General features: G+C 34.8%; 2 protein-coding genes and 1 long non-coding RNA gene across 3 annotated transcripts; 1 reads left to right on the top strand and 2 right to left on the bottom strand.

The window, feature by feature from the left end:
- The first annotated feature begins 1,123 nt into the window (after window positions 1-1,123).
- Window positions 1,124-5,036, top strand: LOC133688381 (uncharacterized). Its single transcript, XR_009841132.1, has 4 exons — window positions 1,124-1,346; window positions 3,081-3,147; window positions 3,283-3,382; window positions 4,636-5,036. It is a non-coding gene; the product is annotated as an uncharacterized LOC133688381 (long non-coding RNA).
- LOC133688380 (uncharacterized) lies at window positions 2,355-6,572 on the bottom strand. The gene is made up of 8 exons (XM_062107850.1): window positions 5,557-6,572; window positions 5,324-5,456; window positions 4,649-4,864; window positions 4,283-4,438; window positions 3,782-4,034; window positions 3,297-3,697; window positions 2,835-2,951; window positions 2,355-2,745 (listed from the first exon to the last, which is right to left on the bottom strand). The coding sequence occupies exons 1-8, from the start codon at window positions 6,570-6,572 to the stop codon at window positions 2,410-2,412; spliced, it is 2,628 nt and encodes an 875-aa protein (XP_061963834.1). The 3' UTR covers window positions 2,355-2,409.
- Window positions 6,573-9,948: 3,376 nt separating this feature from the next.
- LOC133689796 (pentatricopeptide repeat-containing protein At1g80270, mitochondrial-like) lies at window positions 9,949-13,713 on the bottom strand. The gene is made up of 3 exons (XM_062109845.1): window positions 13,535-13,713; window positions 12,137-12,725; window positions 9,949-11,385 (listed from the first exon to the last, which is right to left on the bottom strand). Exons 1-3 carry the CDS (start codon window positions 13,567-13,569, stop codon window positions 10,138-10,140), a joined length of 1,872 nt encoding a protein of 623 aa, XP_061965829.1. The 5' UTR covers window positions 13,570-13,713; the 3' UTR covers window positions 9,949-10,137.
- Between the last annotated feature and the right edge of the window lie 1,535 nt (window positions 13,714-15,248).

Genomic DNA, 15,248 nt, shown 5'->3' with positions numbered 1-15,248 from the left:
ATTCCCATATCATTGTTAATATGAAATAACCAAAATAGCAACAGAAAATAATAATAATAATAATCATAATAATAGAAATAGCTAAACCTGACTCTGCAAGGAAAAAAGAAAGTGCCACTAATCTATAAATTAATTCGATAACCCAATGATGATGATCTTTTCAAGTTGATTTTTTAATCTATAGTAATAATAATTAAAAAATAATTACTAATGCTCTGTTAAGCTTCTTGAACTTGTCAATTTTGTCACTCATGTTTCAAATTAAGGTTTATTAAGATTAAAATTGGATTTTCCTAATTTGGGAAAAACCTTTCTATCCAAATGGGATTTCTAAATTTTATTTTGACGGTTGGTTCTTGGCAATAATCTTTTGTTTGGATTAATTAATTTGTCACCAATCTTGGCAGGGACTGGATTGTAAGTATAATCAAAGGGAAGGTTCCATCTTCCTGGGCTCTTGGCCCATTCTCTTGTGGATTGTTTTCTTTCCATTCTTGGTCTCTTTGAACTCAAGAAGCCCATAAAAGGTGTAACTATTCGGGTCCATAATGTAACTCATTGGGCTTCTTAGTGTTTTTTCGGCTAAACTACTTTTTTGCTCTTAAAGATTCACTAATGCTTCACCTTTATCCCTATAGGTTAAAATCTTTCAATATTACCCTTTTTAAAAAAAATAATTTCAATTTTTATCTTTACTACTAAAAACCTTTGACATTCTTCCTGTTTTTTTTTTTTTAATTTTCTGTTTTTTTCCTTCCAAATTCTATTTGTATTATCTCACAAAACTTTAAAAATCATACTTATTAAATTGGATTAGGAATCAATCCAATATAAAACAAGATTATGGGTAGATGAATTAACACATGTTAACCAATAAATACTTTTTAACATCCATCCAACCTGGACTAGGAGTTGGTTGGCCGGTTTTGAGTTGACCCAAAAAACTCGTGAAGGTTTAATAAGAGATCAGGTTGGAGGAAAAATTCTAACTTTTTGGTAACGTAACATTGAGAGATTTAAACTTAGGAGTATAAATAAAAACAGATGAGTTTATAGGTACAAAAATAAAGTTTTTTTCTTACACAACATGCTTAAATGATACGGAGAGAGAGGGAAGACAGAACAGAATATCCAATTGAAGTGTCCGAATCCATAAAAGAAAAAAGGACTTAACAAGCTTAAGCACTCGAGTAACCAAAAAAACAAGACAAAAACCTCTTGATGATCACCATTTTCTTTGAGGCTCTCTCTACGGCTTCCAAGTTGACCAAGGATGCAAAGATCATCTGCCTTTGTTTGCTTAGAATGAATCCTTAACGTCAGTGTCTAAAACCTCTCATTTCAAGGTCTGTTAGTATCTTTTTCTCTCCTTTCATTTTTATCTTCCCATTGCATGTGCTAGAGTCTTGGTTTCAAGTCTTTTTAATACAAAGAACAAGGAGAACTCAATGTTCATCAAGGGGATGCATGCTGTGCTTATGTGAAACATCTTAAGGTTATTCTTTTTTATGGTAAGTAGTTAAAAACTGTGTGATTCTGTTAAGTTGGCGAAAATCTATGGACCGGTTGCTTTAAACAGGGTTCACTTATGAATTACAAGCAGCTGTTTGATTGATTGTCTGAAAAAGGATTTTGTCTGTTGGGATCCTGATTTTGAGACTCCCTTTTTGAGGAAAGTTGGCATTTTTTGAGTTGATATTGTTTAATTCTATTGACAATCGTGTGTTTTATGTCTTTGTAGCATGTCAGGGGTTTTATAAACTATCAATCCAGAAAGGCTTTTTCGTGAAAGGGGGTACCATTTGTTGACTTAGGACCATTAATAGCTTTTAAAGCTTGTTCTGTATTTATTGCCTGCTCTGGGCTTGATAGGGATGTGTAGGTTGTATCATTAGAATTTGATTGTGTAATTTTGGTTGATTGTTTCCTTGAGTGGTAGTCAAGAGAATGCGTGTTTTTTTATGATCGTAAAAGTTCAAGACAAACAGATTTGAGAAACTGGAGATGTTGTCCACATGACATACCTCGTTCTCGTTTGAGATGTGCTTCTGTGAACTCATTTCTTTAGGTTTGTCACTAGTCTATAGAAACCAATGGAATCAAAATCATGTTTAGATTAGAGCTTTGGACCACGAAAGTGGACGTGTTGGATAAGATGATGTCAGGGAAATAAGTTGAACAGATGACCATGAAAGAAGACACAAGACGAATTGCTCAAGCTTTAAGTCAGGAGTTCAGGAGTTTTAGAGCATGATGCGTGCAGGGAAAATTGAGCAGACGTTTATTAAGGGTTCACCAAACAAAGTTGCAAAATGCAGATGTAAAGTTTAGAAGAATTTGTGGTTATTTGCTAGTAAAAAAATTCAATGCAACTTATATTGATCATGGATCTCTTTGAGGACTTTGCGCTCAAAGAATGCCAAAATTTCTCAGATTTTCTACAAATGTTTCTCCCACAGTGGAGCCAGCCTTAATAAATACAGGAGGATAGCCAACTGGAGCCTCTACCCAGGCTTCCGAACCTTGTTCTTTAAATAGTTTTCCTGACCAGATATGCTGCCAGGAACAAGTTTCACCCTCTGGAAAATAAGCCTTGACATTCTTCTTGCCCTTGTCAAGGACAGGCACCACTAAGATCTCGGTACCAATCAAGAACTGCTGGTAACTCAAGCTATGCACATTCCTATCATTTGGGTAGTGGAGAAATAGGTGGCGGCAAACTGGTAGGCCTTTTCGAGCAGCTTCCTGTTTTATAAAGACAGACGGAGAGAGACTTGTTAGATGCTCTGCCGAAGTTATTTGACTTCCAGTTATTTACATGAATCATGCATCACCTTCACTAGTTGGATTCTGTAGAAATACCAAGCTTTGTACAACTTAGCACAGCGTGCAAAATGCGATAGAGTCTTGTGGTTAGAGTAGAATTGGCTGTTGCAGGATGGCTTGTTTCCCTGCATGCAGAATATTTCTGAAATTAGTAACTGATGGGATCATATTAGTCATGCTGCTTGGTTGAACAAATTATTAACTTCCTTTGTATAGTGAATAATGTAAAATTTATCTCATTTCTCTGGAGACAGTGCTATATATCAAGGGTTTGGAAACTTTGGGCAATTCAAATATGTATTCTGAATATGGCTCCTCTAGGTAAGCAAATCACCATCAAGTTAGCTTAACACAGTATGTGTCGTTAAATGTTTGTTAAAAATTTTAATTGGAGGGAAATAAACAGTAATATTGCATCAACTTGGTTTTATGATATTGAGTGTTTATGGATTTCAGGTATCAAAACTTACTTCATGAGTCCGGAAAACAGTGGTGAAAGCATTTAGCTCCATCCATCGCATGAGCAACTCTTCACTTCGGTGGTACTTAATAAAAGGTAAGTTTACTGCACAATAGCCTCCGATATCGCTATGATTGAAAGCATATCCAGAAATTCCACTGCTCAGTAGGCCAACAACAGAACTTTTTATTCCATCATTGGCCTGCCAACTTACCATTTGATCTCCTTCCCAAAATAGCATCCCCCATTTGGGGCTATCCCTGAAACCAGCCCTCATGAAGAAGACCAAAGCCTCTTCTGGGTCTTCTCTCTCCTTACCTGCACGACCTGACTTCCATTCTTCCACAAACTCTCGGTTTATTTGGGCCCATAGCTCTGGGTATCTATTATGAGCTGATATAGGATCTTCACCTGAAATAATTAATCCAAGGTGATAAGTATATCTCTATTGCACAAGATTCCGGAAGAAACATGTTAGAACTTTTCTTCTGTTACCTGAATAGAGAGTTGCATCTACAGGCAGTCCTTCACCGAAATCAGCCATCCACCCTTTCACACCATCATCAACCATTTCCTGTAAAACCTGCTTAAACCAAGCAGCAGTATCTGGGTGTGTCAGGTCCAACATGCCCACATCAAATGCTGTATTTGGAACCATATATGGTTCTCCATACTTGTCTTTCACCAGGATATCCAGATTTTTTGCCTCCTCAAAAAGGTTTCTCCTTTGGTTCGGTTTCTCATCAGTCTGTTTAAAGCAAAGCAACCAAGTCTCAAACTCTCAGGTACTGATAATGATCGCAAAATATGTTTCAGGGGCGGAGCATCATTTACTGTTAAAAAGAGATGTAGAGTATGCAAAGACACCCTACTTTAAGAAATGACAGCATGCTCTATACATTGATATGGCTGTATGTCACACACCAGATGATCATGTATTGAATTTTTTACAAATTACAATAGTAGTACCATAAGTTCTTGGAAAAAGAAAAATACCGGAGCTAGACAAGGATTACAGTATGTCATCACATTAATATTCTTTGCACCGAGATCGTTAATTAGCTGCTGCCATCCATGATACCTCGTTGTATCTACCTCCCAATTCCACCACAGTTGTGATCCAATCATTGTCTCCCTCTGCCCTACCCAATCCTGCAAATGAAGTGCTTCAGGGTGAGAACTTCTACATGAAGATATTCATACATACCATCAATGTAATGACATATAATATAAACCTTTTAGAGTTGTTCTTTAACTATAAAAATCATAGAAAATTAACATGGCTGTAAGTATTTGTGAACGTGAAAGATTCCGTAGGTTTTGATGTGCTTTGATATGCTTCTGTATAGGTACAAGGAATACCTGCAACCAAAAGGCTGAAACAGGAACCTTATGATCCTTCAATTCATCCCAAACACGGCGTACAGCTTCTGTACCACCTTGCATTCCAACAACAGCCCCGGATACAATCCACTTAGGAAGCTCAGGAGGTCTCCCGATAGTTTCTGTGAAGTTTTCAATAATCTCAGAAGGTGAGTTGCCATTCAATATTCTTCCTCGAACTGAATTGCTCTGAATCTGCAAGCTCCAATATACAGAAAATAGGAAACTGCAAGTTTAAACCCTGAATGAGTATGTTCAGTACTTGAAATATTTTCCTCTCCATTTAAATTTTGATTGTTTTATTCAAGTGCAACTTAAGTTTGTAAAGGAAACTTTTTATTCAATGAAAATTTCTGTTAACTGTGTATTCTGAAGTTTGCCAATAATTCATTGCATTAAATCTAAACATTCTACGCAGAAAACATATTTTTCACTTGGCAATCACATTGTTTATTGGCATAAAGAATTGTTTCTCACTGTCATTGGCTTTCTTGCTTCAGCCTTCACTCTGGTCATTACGATGCATTTGCACCCTCATGAATAATTTTATTCTAAGTTCCTGAGTGTTATGCAGTACAAAGTATTTGCAATATAATGTTCTCTCCACTCACTATGGCCAATAATAATTAATATGCAACAATTATCAAGAATTACCTGTATTTGAACTCTGTCATGTCTTGTCATGTCGAACACTGAATAATCGTATCCTTCAAGGTAAAGAGACCTCATCTTAGATGTCATGTAGAATGGTGAAGGAGCATAAGTTGTACTCCAATCGCCCCCAGCCCTGCAATAGCAAGAAACAAAGGTAAGATTTTTTGAGCCTATATTTTTCATATTTGTGTTTAACTGGAATTTAGTGGTTGAAAAGGTAATAGCTAATCTACCTGTAGCTAACCAAGTTAGCAGCAAAAGTAATTGGTTGGTCTCCTCTTCCAATTCCCTGCTCTTGAACAAAAATGGGCACCCTTTTGCCTTTGAAGTCCATATGAGAGAACTGCTCCCCAAAACCGTAAAACCTTTCATTTCCTTCACTGGAATAGGTAATACAGACTCTATTGAATTCTGTCAACTCCGCAGACTTCATTTCCATTTCCTCCTCTGACGAGGAAGAAACTGCAACAAACCCTCTAGACCTTGTAAAGAACCGATACCATCCAAGCTTTCGTCTTCTAATCTTTCCTAGCTTCCACCTTAATCGCCGGTGTCTTCCTAAAGGAGTTGGAGAAATTCTTTGTTGGAATTCAAAATTTGGTGGTCCAACTCTCACTTGAAAACCAATTTGGTTATTAGTCTTTTGATCAAATAGAACCCAATACCTTGCACAAGTTGGTGGTCCCCTTGTCTCAAACTGTATGTCTTTGTAAATGCCAGATTCTTGATGCCTCTTCTTCCTCCTGTTACTGAACAACCAACCTGTTATCACCAAAGCAGGAAACTGGGTATCCTTCCAATCATTTTTCTGAGCAAAACTCATATTCCCAGATGAAAGATCATGATCATTATCCTGATCAAAATGGTGATCAGGTTCACTGATCACTCTTATATCTTCAATTGTTTGATGATCACAAACCAAATAAACATTCCTATCTTTTATAGCAAAAGATCCTCTGCTCTCTTCCACCTCTGTCTCACACAATGCTGCAGTAACAAAAGCTTGCCCTGGGATGGTAGACCACAGGGCTTTTGTAGGTTGAGACTGATGATAAATTGAGAGAGACCCTCCATTTTTTATGCTCCAAAGAAGCTGGAAATCCTTGCCAACTGAGAAGATTTTGTTTGGTGGGACAGTTTGAGAATTGAAAAGAAGACGTCCTTGAATGAAAGGAAGTGATCTTGGTGTTGAAGGGAAGGGGTTGTTTAGGTGTTTATGATGCTTTTTGGTGATTTTGAGGGTTCCCATGTTGTTGTTAGAGAATAAAGTGGTCTATACGTGTAGCTATGCCCTATTTATAGACTCGGAGATCTATATAGACACGTAAATTCAGCTGTGAAGGCTGTTCTTGTTAGAATTTTTCAATTTCTTTGTCCAGGGAGCTTAGAAGGAAGAAGAAAGGTCTTCTTTTTAATAAAAAAATAATAATAATAATTTATTTATTAACGTATGAAATCTGGTAGTTGTGATTTATTGCACTTGTGCCCCACTTCTTGGCGTATTTGTTCTTATTTTTATTTAAGTTTGAGAAAATAAATACAGTATAAAAGCACTGTTATTAAACCTAGGATGTAGTGGATACAATACCTAGCTTGGATTAGGTTTAAAAACAAAATTATAAGTTGATTTAACATAATAAAAACACTTCAGTTGATGTAATTAAAACTTACTAATTTTTTTTAAAAAAAATAAAATAATATTTTTTAAAAATATATTTTTTATATTAATTCAGGTTAATATAAATTAAATTAACCAGGTTTAATAACTTTGTAGTTTTCATTGGTGGACCTTGAAATGGTCTTATTGGCCGGCATCTTTGAAATTGAAACATCAAAATTTGAACTCCCAAAACGAATTAATTTTATCGTCTTCTTTTCTTTACATTCCTCCCGAGTCAACTCAATTTTCATGAACTGAAATTGAGTTCTTCTTTTATGGGGTTTTGTACTTGAATTCAGTAACAAATATAGATTTATTTTCTATATTATTATTTTTTATTCAGCACCAAAACAAAAATAAACTGTTAAGAAAAAATCATCGTAAATAAACCAATCATCATCCATTATTTTCATAGTTATTGAACCTTATCTTATCCACATGTTTGAGAAACACATGAACTAGACTTAATTCAAGCTGAGTTCCAAGTTGAGTTAAAAAAATATTAATTCAACAAAATCCAATTAAATTTTTAATAACTTAATCCAAACTCATTTGTGTCTAAATCTTCTTAAAAAAATAAAACAATATTATTTTAATAAAAACAATTAATTTGTATTGATCCAACCACGTTCTTTTTCAAGAAAAAAAAAACCGACCTTGAGGATAAAAAGTTGCTGGAATTTTTCTCTCTTTATCTCTGAGTTTCGAGAATATTGATTATGCCTTGAAGGGAACATCAAGCGTACACACTTCTAAGTAGAAAGGGACGTGATGTTATCTTTTTTGACGACTGCTCTCTTGTTTTCCATTGCGTCTAAGCCTTTCTTGAAAACAACTTTTATCAAAACAAGATAAAGTGTCCTATTTCATTTTTTATTTCAGAGAAAATTATTTTATTTCTCTTACTTTTTTTTTAAATAAAAATAAAAGGTAATAGATGAGGAGAAACTATGGTGTCTACATTTTATTAAATTGTGATTGCAACCTAGAAACTTTGAGATTATCATCCTAATCTGTATAGATCCTTAAAACATGATTATTTATTTTTGTATCTGTTAATAATTTATCTTCATTAATTTGGAGAATAACAAATTTAAGAAAAGTATTTTCATTTGGGATGTTTGTTTGGAGCATAATTATTTGGAAATCTAGAATTATTACTGGTTTTTTTAGTTTAACCGCGTAAAATATTCATATGATAAAACTTGATTGACTAATAGGATTCTTAGTAATTTGATTGTTTTGAACAAAATAAATTTTAATTTTATTGAATTAGCATCAAAATAAAAATAAAAATGAATAAATTCATATTATTTTAATAAAAATAATTAATTTAATGATTTAAAAGTTAACTCGATAATCTCTTTCCGTAATAATCTCATATTGGGTTTGATAATTATGGTTCCTAGCTGGGTATTGGTAAAATACTGATTTCCATTTAAAATGTATCTCTTTATTTAAATCCAAGAATTCAAGTAGATATCGATGTCCGAGACATGGGTATTGTGGCAAATATTTTAACATTGGAATTCCGACAAAAATGAAGGCTGCTTTTCCGTTCTGTTTTATTTTGTTGTCTCTGAGTAGTTTGTACATGTAAAACTATGAACTTCAGGCATGATCCCAGGCAGTCTTCATATTGCAAGTCACGTGAGAAAAAATGGAAATGGAACCTTTCCATGAAGAGGGGATCGTTCATGATAGTGCATGAAGCCATGTTTATGCATGTGGTTTCATGGGTGGAATGCACATAGACCTGATACATGGCAACATTCACTGTCATCCCAATGTATCCCATCAGTAGTCACTTTGAAGAAGCAATTCAATTTTGCTCCTTCCATCTTTTATACCATTTGGCTCAAATCTTAGTATTCTTTAGAGTCAACGAATTCATTTAGTCTCGTAAATGCCAAGTTTGAACTCAAAATATTCTTGTGATATCATCGTGGTGTTGATATATTTTTTCAATTTCCAAGTTTCATACATTTAAATTTAGGGATGGCAATTTAGTCGAATATGATCTGTTTTGAATATTTCAAAAAAAAATCTCATTTTCATTTAATAAGATTTAAAGATTATGTTAAATTCATTAAAACCAGGGTCCTAAATTTTTGTTTATCTTTTTTTTTTTTTTTAAAGGTTTTGAACTTGAAATTAAAAAAAAAATATTAATATCAGTTGAACTTGTTAAGCAATCGACAGGCATTAACAAGAACTAAGCCCAAGATGTTGATAAAGGGCCACATGTCCAGTTGCAGACTGATGGGATATGTACTTTTCAGGTGATCGACGAACACGCCACGCCATAAAAACTCAAGCTTGAGGTTTTGGAGAAGGTGAGTATGTAAATGACATGAAAGATAAGACACAAAAAAGGTGCCCGTGTTTTAGTTTCCAACACGCCAATCGGTGCATGATTCGAAGATTCTCACCAAGATTTATGAAATACTATACTGACGAGTGTGCTCTTGCCAGCATTTTGCAACCTGCAAGACTACCTTCTTTGTTAACCAACATTCAATGGAGATTGAGAATCCTTACCTCCAACTCACCTGCATGTGAAGAACCCTTGTTGGTCAATAAAATGTCAGTTTTTATTCCATAAAATCTTCCCGTGGCGGTTTCGCAGAAAACCTGTCACTTGGGTTTCTTTTCAGCCTGATCTATAACGGCTGAACATAACCTATCTGTCGCTTATTCATCCTCCTATTTGTTCTTTTCATATCCAGAATTTCTCACATCCACTTTTGAGATTTAGTTTCTTAACAGAGCAGTTGCTGATACGCAGATATCCAAATTGAGATAACGCAACAAGACATTAATGGCTTATACTCGTTCCAGTGCGCTAGAGATACATGGTATACGATGCCAATAGCCAAGGCATCAAGGTCAAACCGCAATGCAATCTCAACCACACGGCTGATTTATACTAGAAATAGGAAAAAAAATTCAGGAGGAAAGCGCGTAAGAAACATAAAGACAGGCATGAGATTAAACACTCCCATGAGTAACAACTGTTGGGACGACAGGACTAGCAGTAGAAAGGCCTGCATGAACAATCAAAAATGTTTCACCTGCTAATAACTGACAACTATGAGCAGAAGACAAAAGAGTTGACAAGAAAGTAATCCATGCAAAGGGGCCATCAAATAATTCAGTCAAGCAAGTCCGAAACTGCTGTCCTCCTAAATGCATCAACCTGAGCAAGTTGGGCAGCCAAACTCTTGTTGGGAAATATACCATCTGCCTTCAGCCTCTCCCTCATGCCATAACATGGCGCCTTGGCAATTATATATGCCTGAATTAGAGTCTGGAACTGCCTAATTCGAGCCTGATAACCAGCTTGTCTCATCCGGTGAAACATTTTCTCTGCATTATGTATGTCACCCTTCGTTGCATATCGCTCCATGATAATTAAGAAAGAACTATACATTGGTTTTATCTTATTCTGTTGGACAGCCTTATTCAGTATAGAGTCAGCCTTTTCCACCTCGCCTGCTTCCACATAAAGCTTTACAAGTGCATCCCATGTCAAAGGGCCGATGAGACACCCACTATCACCCATTCGCTTGATCAAATCTTTACCCTTGGATAGCATCTTATGGTTTGCATAAACCTTCAAAAGTGTAGAATAATGCCTTGAAGAAAGCTTCTTCCATGTTTTTGACATCAACTCAAAAACTGCCTCAGCTTCATCAATTTTCTTCAGCCGTCCCCAGGCTTCAATGGCAGCCATGCATTCATCAAGTCGGGGACTTTTCTCACAGAACTTCCATACCCTACTCACTTCATCAGCTTTCCCAAGCGCACCATAAAGAGGAAGCATAAATCGGCAAGCCCATCGATGCTCTTCTAAATTACCCCCTTCCATCTCTTTCAAAATAGCCTCAGCTTTTTCTTTGAGGCCACCAGATACATAGTGTCTGGCCATGATAGCTTGGGTTCTGATATCAGGTTCAATGCCTTCAGCCTTCATTGTCTCTACAATTTGATCCATCCCCGTCATGTCATTGGATTGACCTTTGGTGTCTATTAAGATTTTGTAAGTAAAAAGAGAGGGCTTGACATTTTCTTTCTCCATTAATAACAGCACATCAGCAATTTTCTTCTTGTCAAGCCTCTTGTAGAGGAGCAGCAGTTGGTTGCAAGCAAATGGGGTGATTGGGAATTCCAGGTCCCTCATTTTATTGAATACTTCCTCTGCTTTCTTCACATTATGGTCTACAACACAGTTAGCCAGCAAGGTTCGATAGATCACCTCCCCTTTAAAGGATTTCGGGATTTTATCGATATAAACCTCTGCCTTATGGAGACCACGCACCTTTGCAATTAAATCAAGGCGTGAAGCATAATCTCTTTCAACAAATTCTTGTGGCTTATTTGCCTCGAACCACTCTGAGAGCTGCAAAAGCAACCATAAAAATGCTCAAAAGGGGAAAAGCCTTCATAAAACTCTGAATAACTAAAGGGGGGGACAAGTAATTCTCACAACTTTGCAATCAACAAGAAACTCATGAATCTTTCAAGCAAAACCCGAACAATCACCATTTAAACTGGTGTTTTGAGAAAAGGTTGTAATGAAAAAAATCCTATTCATTTGTAAGTGCATGTAGTAAAAAGGAGGTGTTATTTATTATGATGGTTTGCTTTGGATTTGCAACTACCTGGTGAAAGTTCAAGTCTTTACAGGAACTACTTCATGCAAAAGCACTTGAGGATAAGATCACTCCAATTACAACTGTTCTAAAGTATTCAATTTAGTATGATGAGAGGAGAGGAAGGAATCCATGTCCTGTGAAAACAATTTATGGCCTCATTGCAGTTTAATTTGTGAAGCTAATTGCATATGGCTGCTGCCAACTCTTGGACACAACATCAATTATTAATTCCATTTCACTTGGCAAACATCCCTATTTTATTTCATGCACTTAACTTCCTCGTCCAACATGTGCAGCAGGCATTAACTAAAGCATATTCTAATTTAATTTGCATTTTCATTCCTCACAGCATGCCAGTACAAATGCTCACACACACCACCTCGCATATGAATAATATGCCCCAGGTCAAATTGTATACAAGGGTAACAGCCTCAAACAACTGACAGTTAAATACATAAGACAGCTATAAGAAAGGATAGCATCAAGTCAGATCACCTGTAGAGCCCTCCCAAACATTCGACGCTTGCGAAGATTGATCATGGCATTAGATATCTCTAACCTGTCCAAATCCTTTCCTTCTGCCACCCACTTGTCAAGAACACTTTGAACAGAAACATCTGGAGCAGAGACGATGGCGTTGAATAGTTCTGTGCTAGCCCTTTTCCTCGGTGAGCTTTTCACCATCGAGTCTGTTTCATTATCTGACAGTTCTAGTGCATTTTGAGAAGGTTCTCCAATATCATCATTTTCATCATCAGACAACTCAGGTTCAGAAATTAGCTGATCTTCATTTCCAGCCAATGCATTGACTGTGCTTTCATTGGCATTAGCTGGTGTTTCAAGTTCAGAGAACCCATCCTCCAAGTCATCATCTGATCCACTGTTTTCAGCACCAGCTTGCGAAGCAAAACCACGCTTTTCCAAATAGAACTTTGAACCAACATTTGTGCTGTGGTGAAATCTAGGACTCTGAGATACAGGTTGAGGAGACTTGACAGTGACAACCTTGCCTTCTACATAACTAGATACTATTTCTGATTTAGCACAACAACCGCGAGAAGTTCCAACACTCAATCCACGGAACCTGGAAACAGAACAACAAAAAATTATCACTCAAAAATACCCAAAAGTAAAGGAAAAATAAAAATTGCTCTCGGCATAAAATCAATGGAAAGCCAGCGGACTAGACAAAAAAATTCTAGTACAAGAAATGCATTTTCAAGCTTCTCATGGAAACAGAACAAGCATAGAGAGTGGGACAGTTATAGAGATACTTGTGTTCTGATTGTGGGAGTGATCGTTGAGCCCCCAATCACATCCTACATTCCTGTATATCTCATGAACATTAAAGACCTGATGCAACGTATACAGATTCATTCTTCACATGATCTGTACCCATTCTTAACTCTTGTTGTAATTTTCACCACTTCTCTATTCCCACTCCGGAAATCACACACAAATGGGGTTAGTTTATGAAACTAACCACACAGTATAACCTATTCCACAGCTTTAAGTCATTGTAATCAAACAAACTCATGAAATTACAGAATTCCAAAACCACCCATAAAACAAAACTGTTTAAACTAGTACTGCACTGGCAACCAGCTAAATTAATTCAAAGGGGTCCCATTTCTCTTCCTTGTAAGAATCTCAGTAACAACAAGACCATTAAAAACTAAAAAATTCAATCCTTAGTTTTCCCCTTCTCGCTACTAAAAAAAAGGCAAACAAAAGAACTTTCCCTTTTGCTTTTATGGTGATCAAAAAGATCAAATCTTTAGTAACCAAATGAAAAGGAAAACAAACCCATTTCTAATCCATACTCAAATATTAATTGCAATACATAATTCTCCAAAAAAAAAGAGTAACAAAGTTACAGAAAGAGAGAGTTACTTGAGAGGATTAGAAGCTCGACGAAGAGCCCACATGGCCTCGGCTGATGGGGATGGATCTTAAGGCTTTTGGTGAAGAAATTGAAAATCAAATAGTGGAAATGAATGTGAGAGTTAAGGTGACAGCCTCCTGAAAACCCTGGAGAAACCTTTTTTGAAGGGTTTTTGGGTTTCTTTAGGGTTTTTGGATAAATATAGGTTCAGCTAAGGTTTCGACCAAAAGTTTATTTTCTTTTCAGGATTGCCCCCAAAGACTTCTTTATTTGTTCTGCTACCCCTATGCGTGTTCTTAAAGATTTATTATTATATACCACAAAATATTGGGGTATTATCAATTTAATTTATAAACTATTCTGATTTCTCAACTAAAGACCTCTATTAGAATACTTGGAAAATATTAAATTTCTTATAAAATAACAACGATTTTTTAATAAAAATCAATGGTAAAGTTGAGATGGAAATATAGGTGAAAAGCCTTGAAATTGGATGGAAGTCCTTGATTGAAAACTTTTAAGAGTTTAATGATAAAATTGATATAGAAGATTATTTAACGATAAAATTAAACCACTTATATAGTTAAGTGACTAGGCATGGTCTTGTTACTCCGCCGATCTAATTTTTAGGTGTTGTAGTTATATTTGAATAAAAAAAGAAAAATTAACAATTTAGAATTAATAAATTGATTTTATTTTAATTAGATGATAAAAAATAAATAACAATGAACAAATAATTTATATTAAAAATAAATTGCAATACTGGAAAAAATCTATAAAAGAAAGAAATTAAATAAAAAAAAGATGAGAGAAAGGTCTAGGTTAACTTGAGGTAATGTGATAGACGTGTAATTCAGGTAATAAGATACAAGTCAACCCAAATTAACTTGTGAAACTTGTGACATGAGTCATGTGATCGGGATAATTCAACAGGAAAAAAAATAAAAAAACCACAAAAGCAATTTTTTAAAAAATATATATATACTAATGTCAAACGAGAAATAAAAAAAACAAGTAAAAAATTGTTGACCTATATAAACTTTTCAAACTCGTAACCCAAGTTATTAAACTAGAAGTATCATATATAAAAAAATGGTGAAGCATAATACCTAGCAAATTTATCATTGAAGAATGAAATGAGAAAACAAAATCAACACAATAGGATCCAAAATAAAAAATAATGTAATTAAAAGAATGAATGGTGAAAATTAAAAGAAAAAATAAATAAGAGAGTAACTAAAGTTTTTTATTTGAGGGTTACATTGGAAAGAAAAATAACTCAAATAAAAAAAGAAAAAACTAATTGATGAGGATAAAATTAAAAAAAAATAATACACCATAAACTTGGACTAAATGGTAAAATTTAAAACTAATAAAACTTTTTTAAAAGAGTTAAGAAGAAAAATCATAAATAAAAAAATAAGAATCAAATTGAAAAAAGATAATTTATGACAAATTAGAATTAAAGGATTAAATTGAAAAGAAATAAAAAAATTTATAAAAGGTCAAAGGATAAAAATAAAAAATTAAAAGAGAAAGGAGCTTTTTCCCCCTTAAATCCATACTATTTATGCATTAATATATTTTTATAATAAATCATAAAATGAAAATGAAGTTAAGAACAGGACATCTTAACTCGTATATAGAAGCACACATTTTACTTGGCTATTAAAATTTAAAAAACCCGGTCATTTTCTCATATAGATTTATTGACTTTTTATT

This window comes from Populus nigra, chromosome 3 (genome assembly GCF_951802175.1).
Source record: "Populus nigra chromosome 3, ddPopNigr1.1, whole genome shotgun sequence".
NCBI lineage: Eukaryota > Viridiplantae > Streptophyta > Magnoliopsida > Malpighiales > Salicaceae > Populus > Populus nigra.
The sequence above is the reverse complement of the archived record's forward strand: the minus strand, read 5'-3'. Positions and strand labels throughout refer to the sequence as shown.

Coding starts and splice junctions, on each gene's coding strand:
- LOC133688380 (XM_062107850.1), bottom strand. CDS start 6,572: ATGGGAACCCTCAAAATCACCAAAAAGCATCATAAACACCTAAACAAC. Junction 4,035..4,282: donor GTAATCCTTGTCTAGCTCCG/GTATTTTTCTTT, acceptor TGCTTTAAACAG/ACTGATGAGAAACCGAACCA. Junction 2,952..3,296: donor CTGTTTTCCGGACTCATGAA/GTAAGTTTTGAT, acceptor TTCTGCATGCAG/GGAAACAAGCCATCCTGCAA.
- LOC133689796 (XM_062109845.1), bottom strand. CDS start 13,569: ATGTGGGCTCTTCGTCGAGCTTCTAATCCTCTCAA. Junction 12,726..13,534: donor CGAGCTTCTAATCCTCTCAA/GTAACTCTCTCT, acceptor TTCTGTTTCCAG/GTTCCGTGGATTGAGTGTTG. Junction 11,386..12,136: donor TGTTTGGGAGGGCTCTACAG/GTGATCTGACTT, acceptor TTGCTTTTGCAG/CTCTCAGAGTGGTTCGAGGC.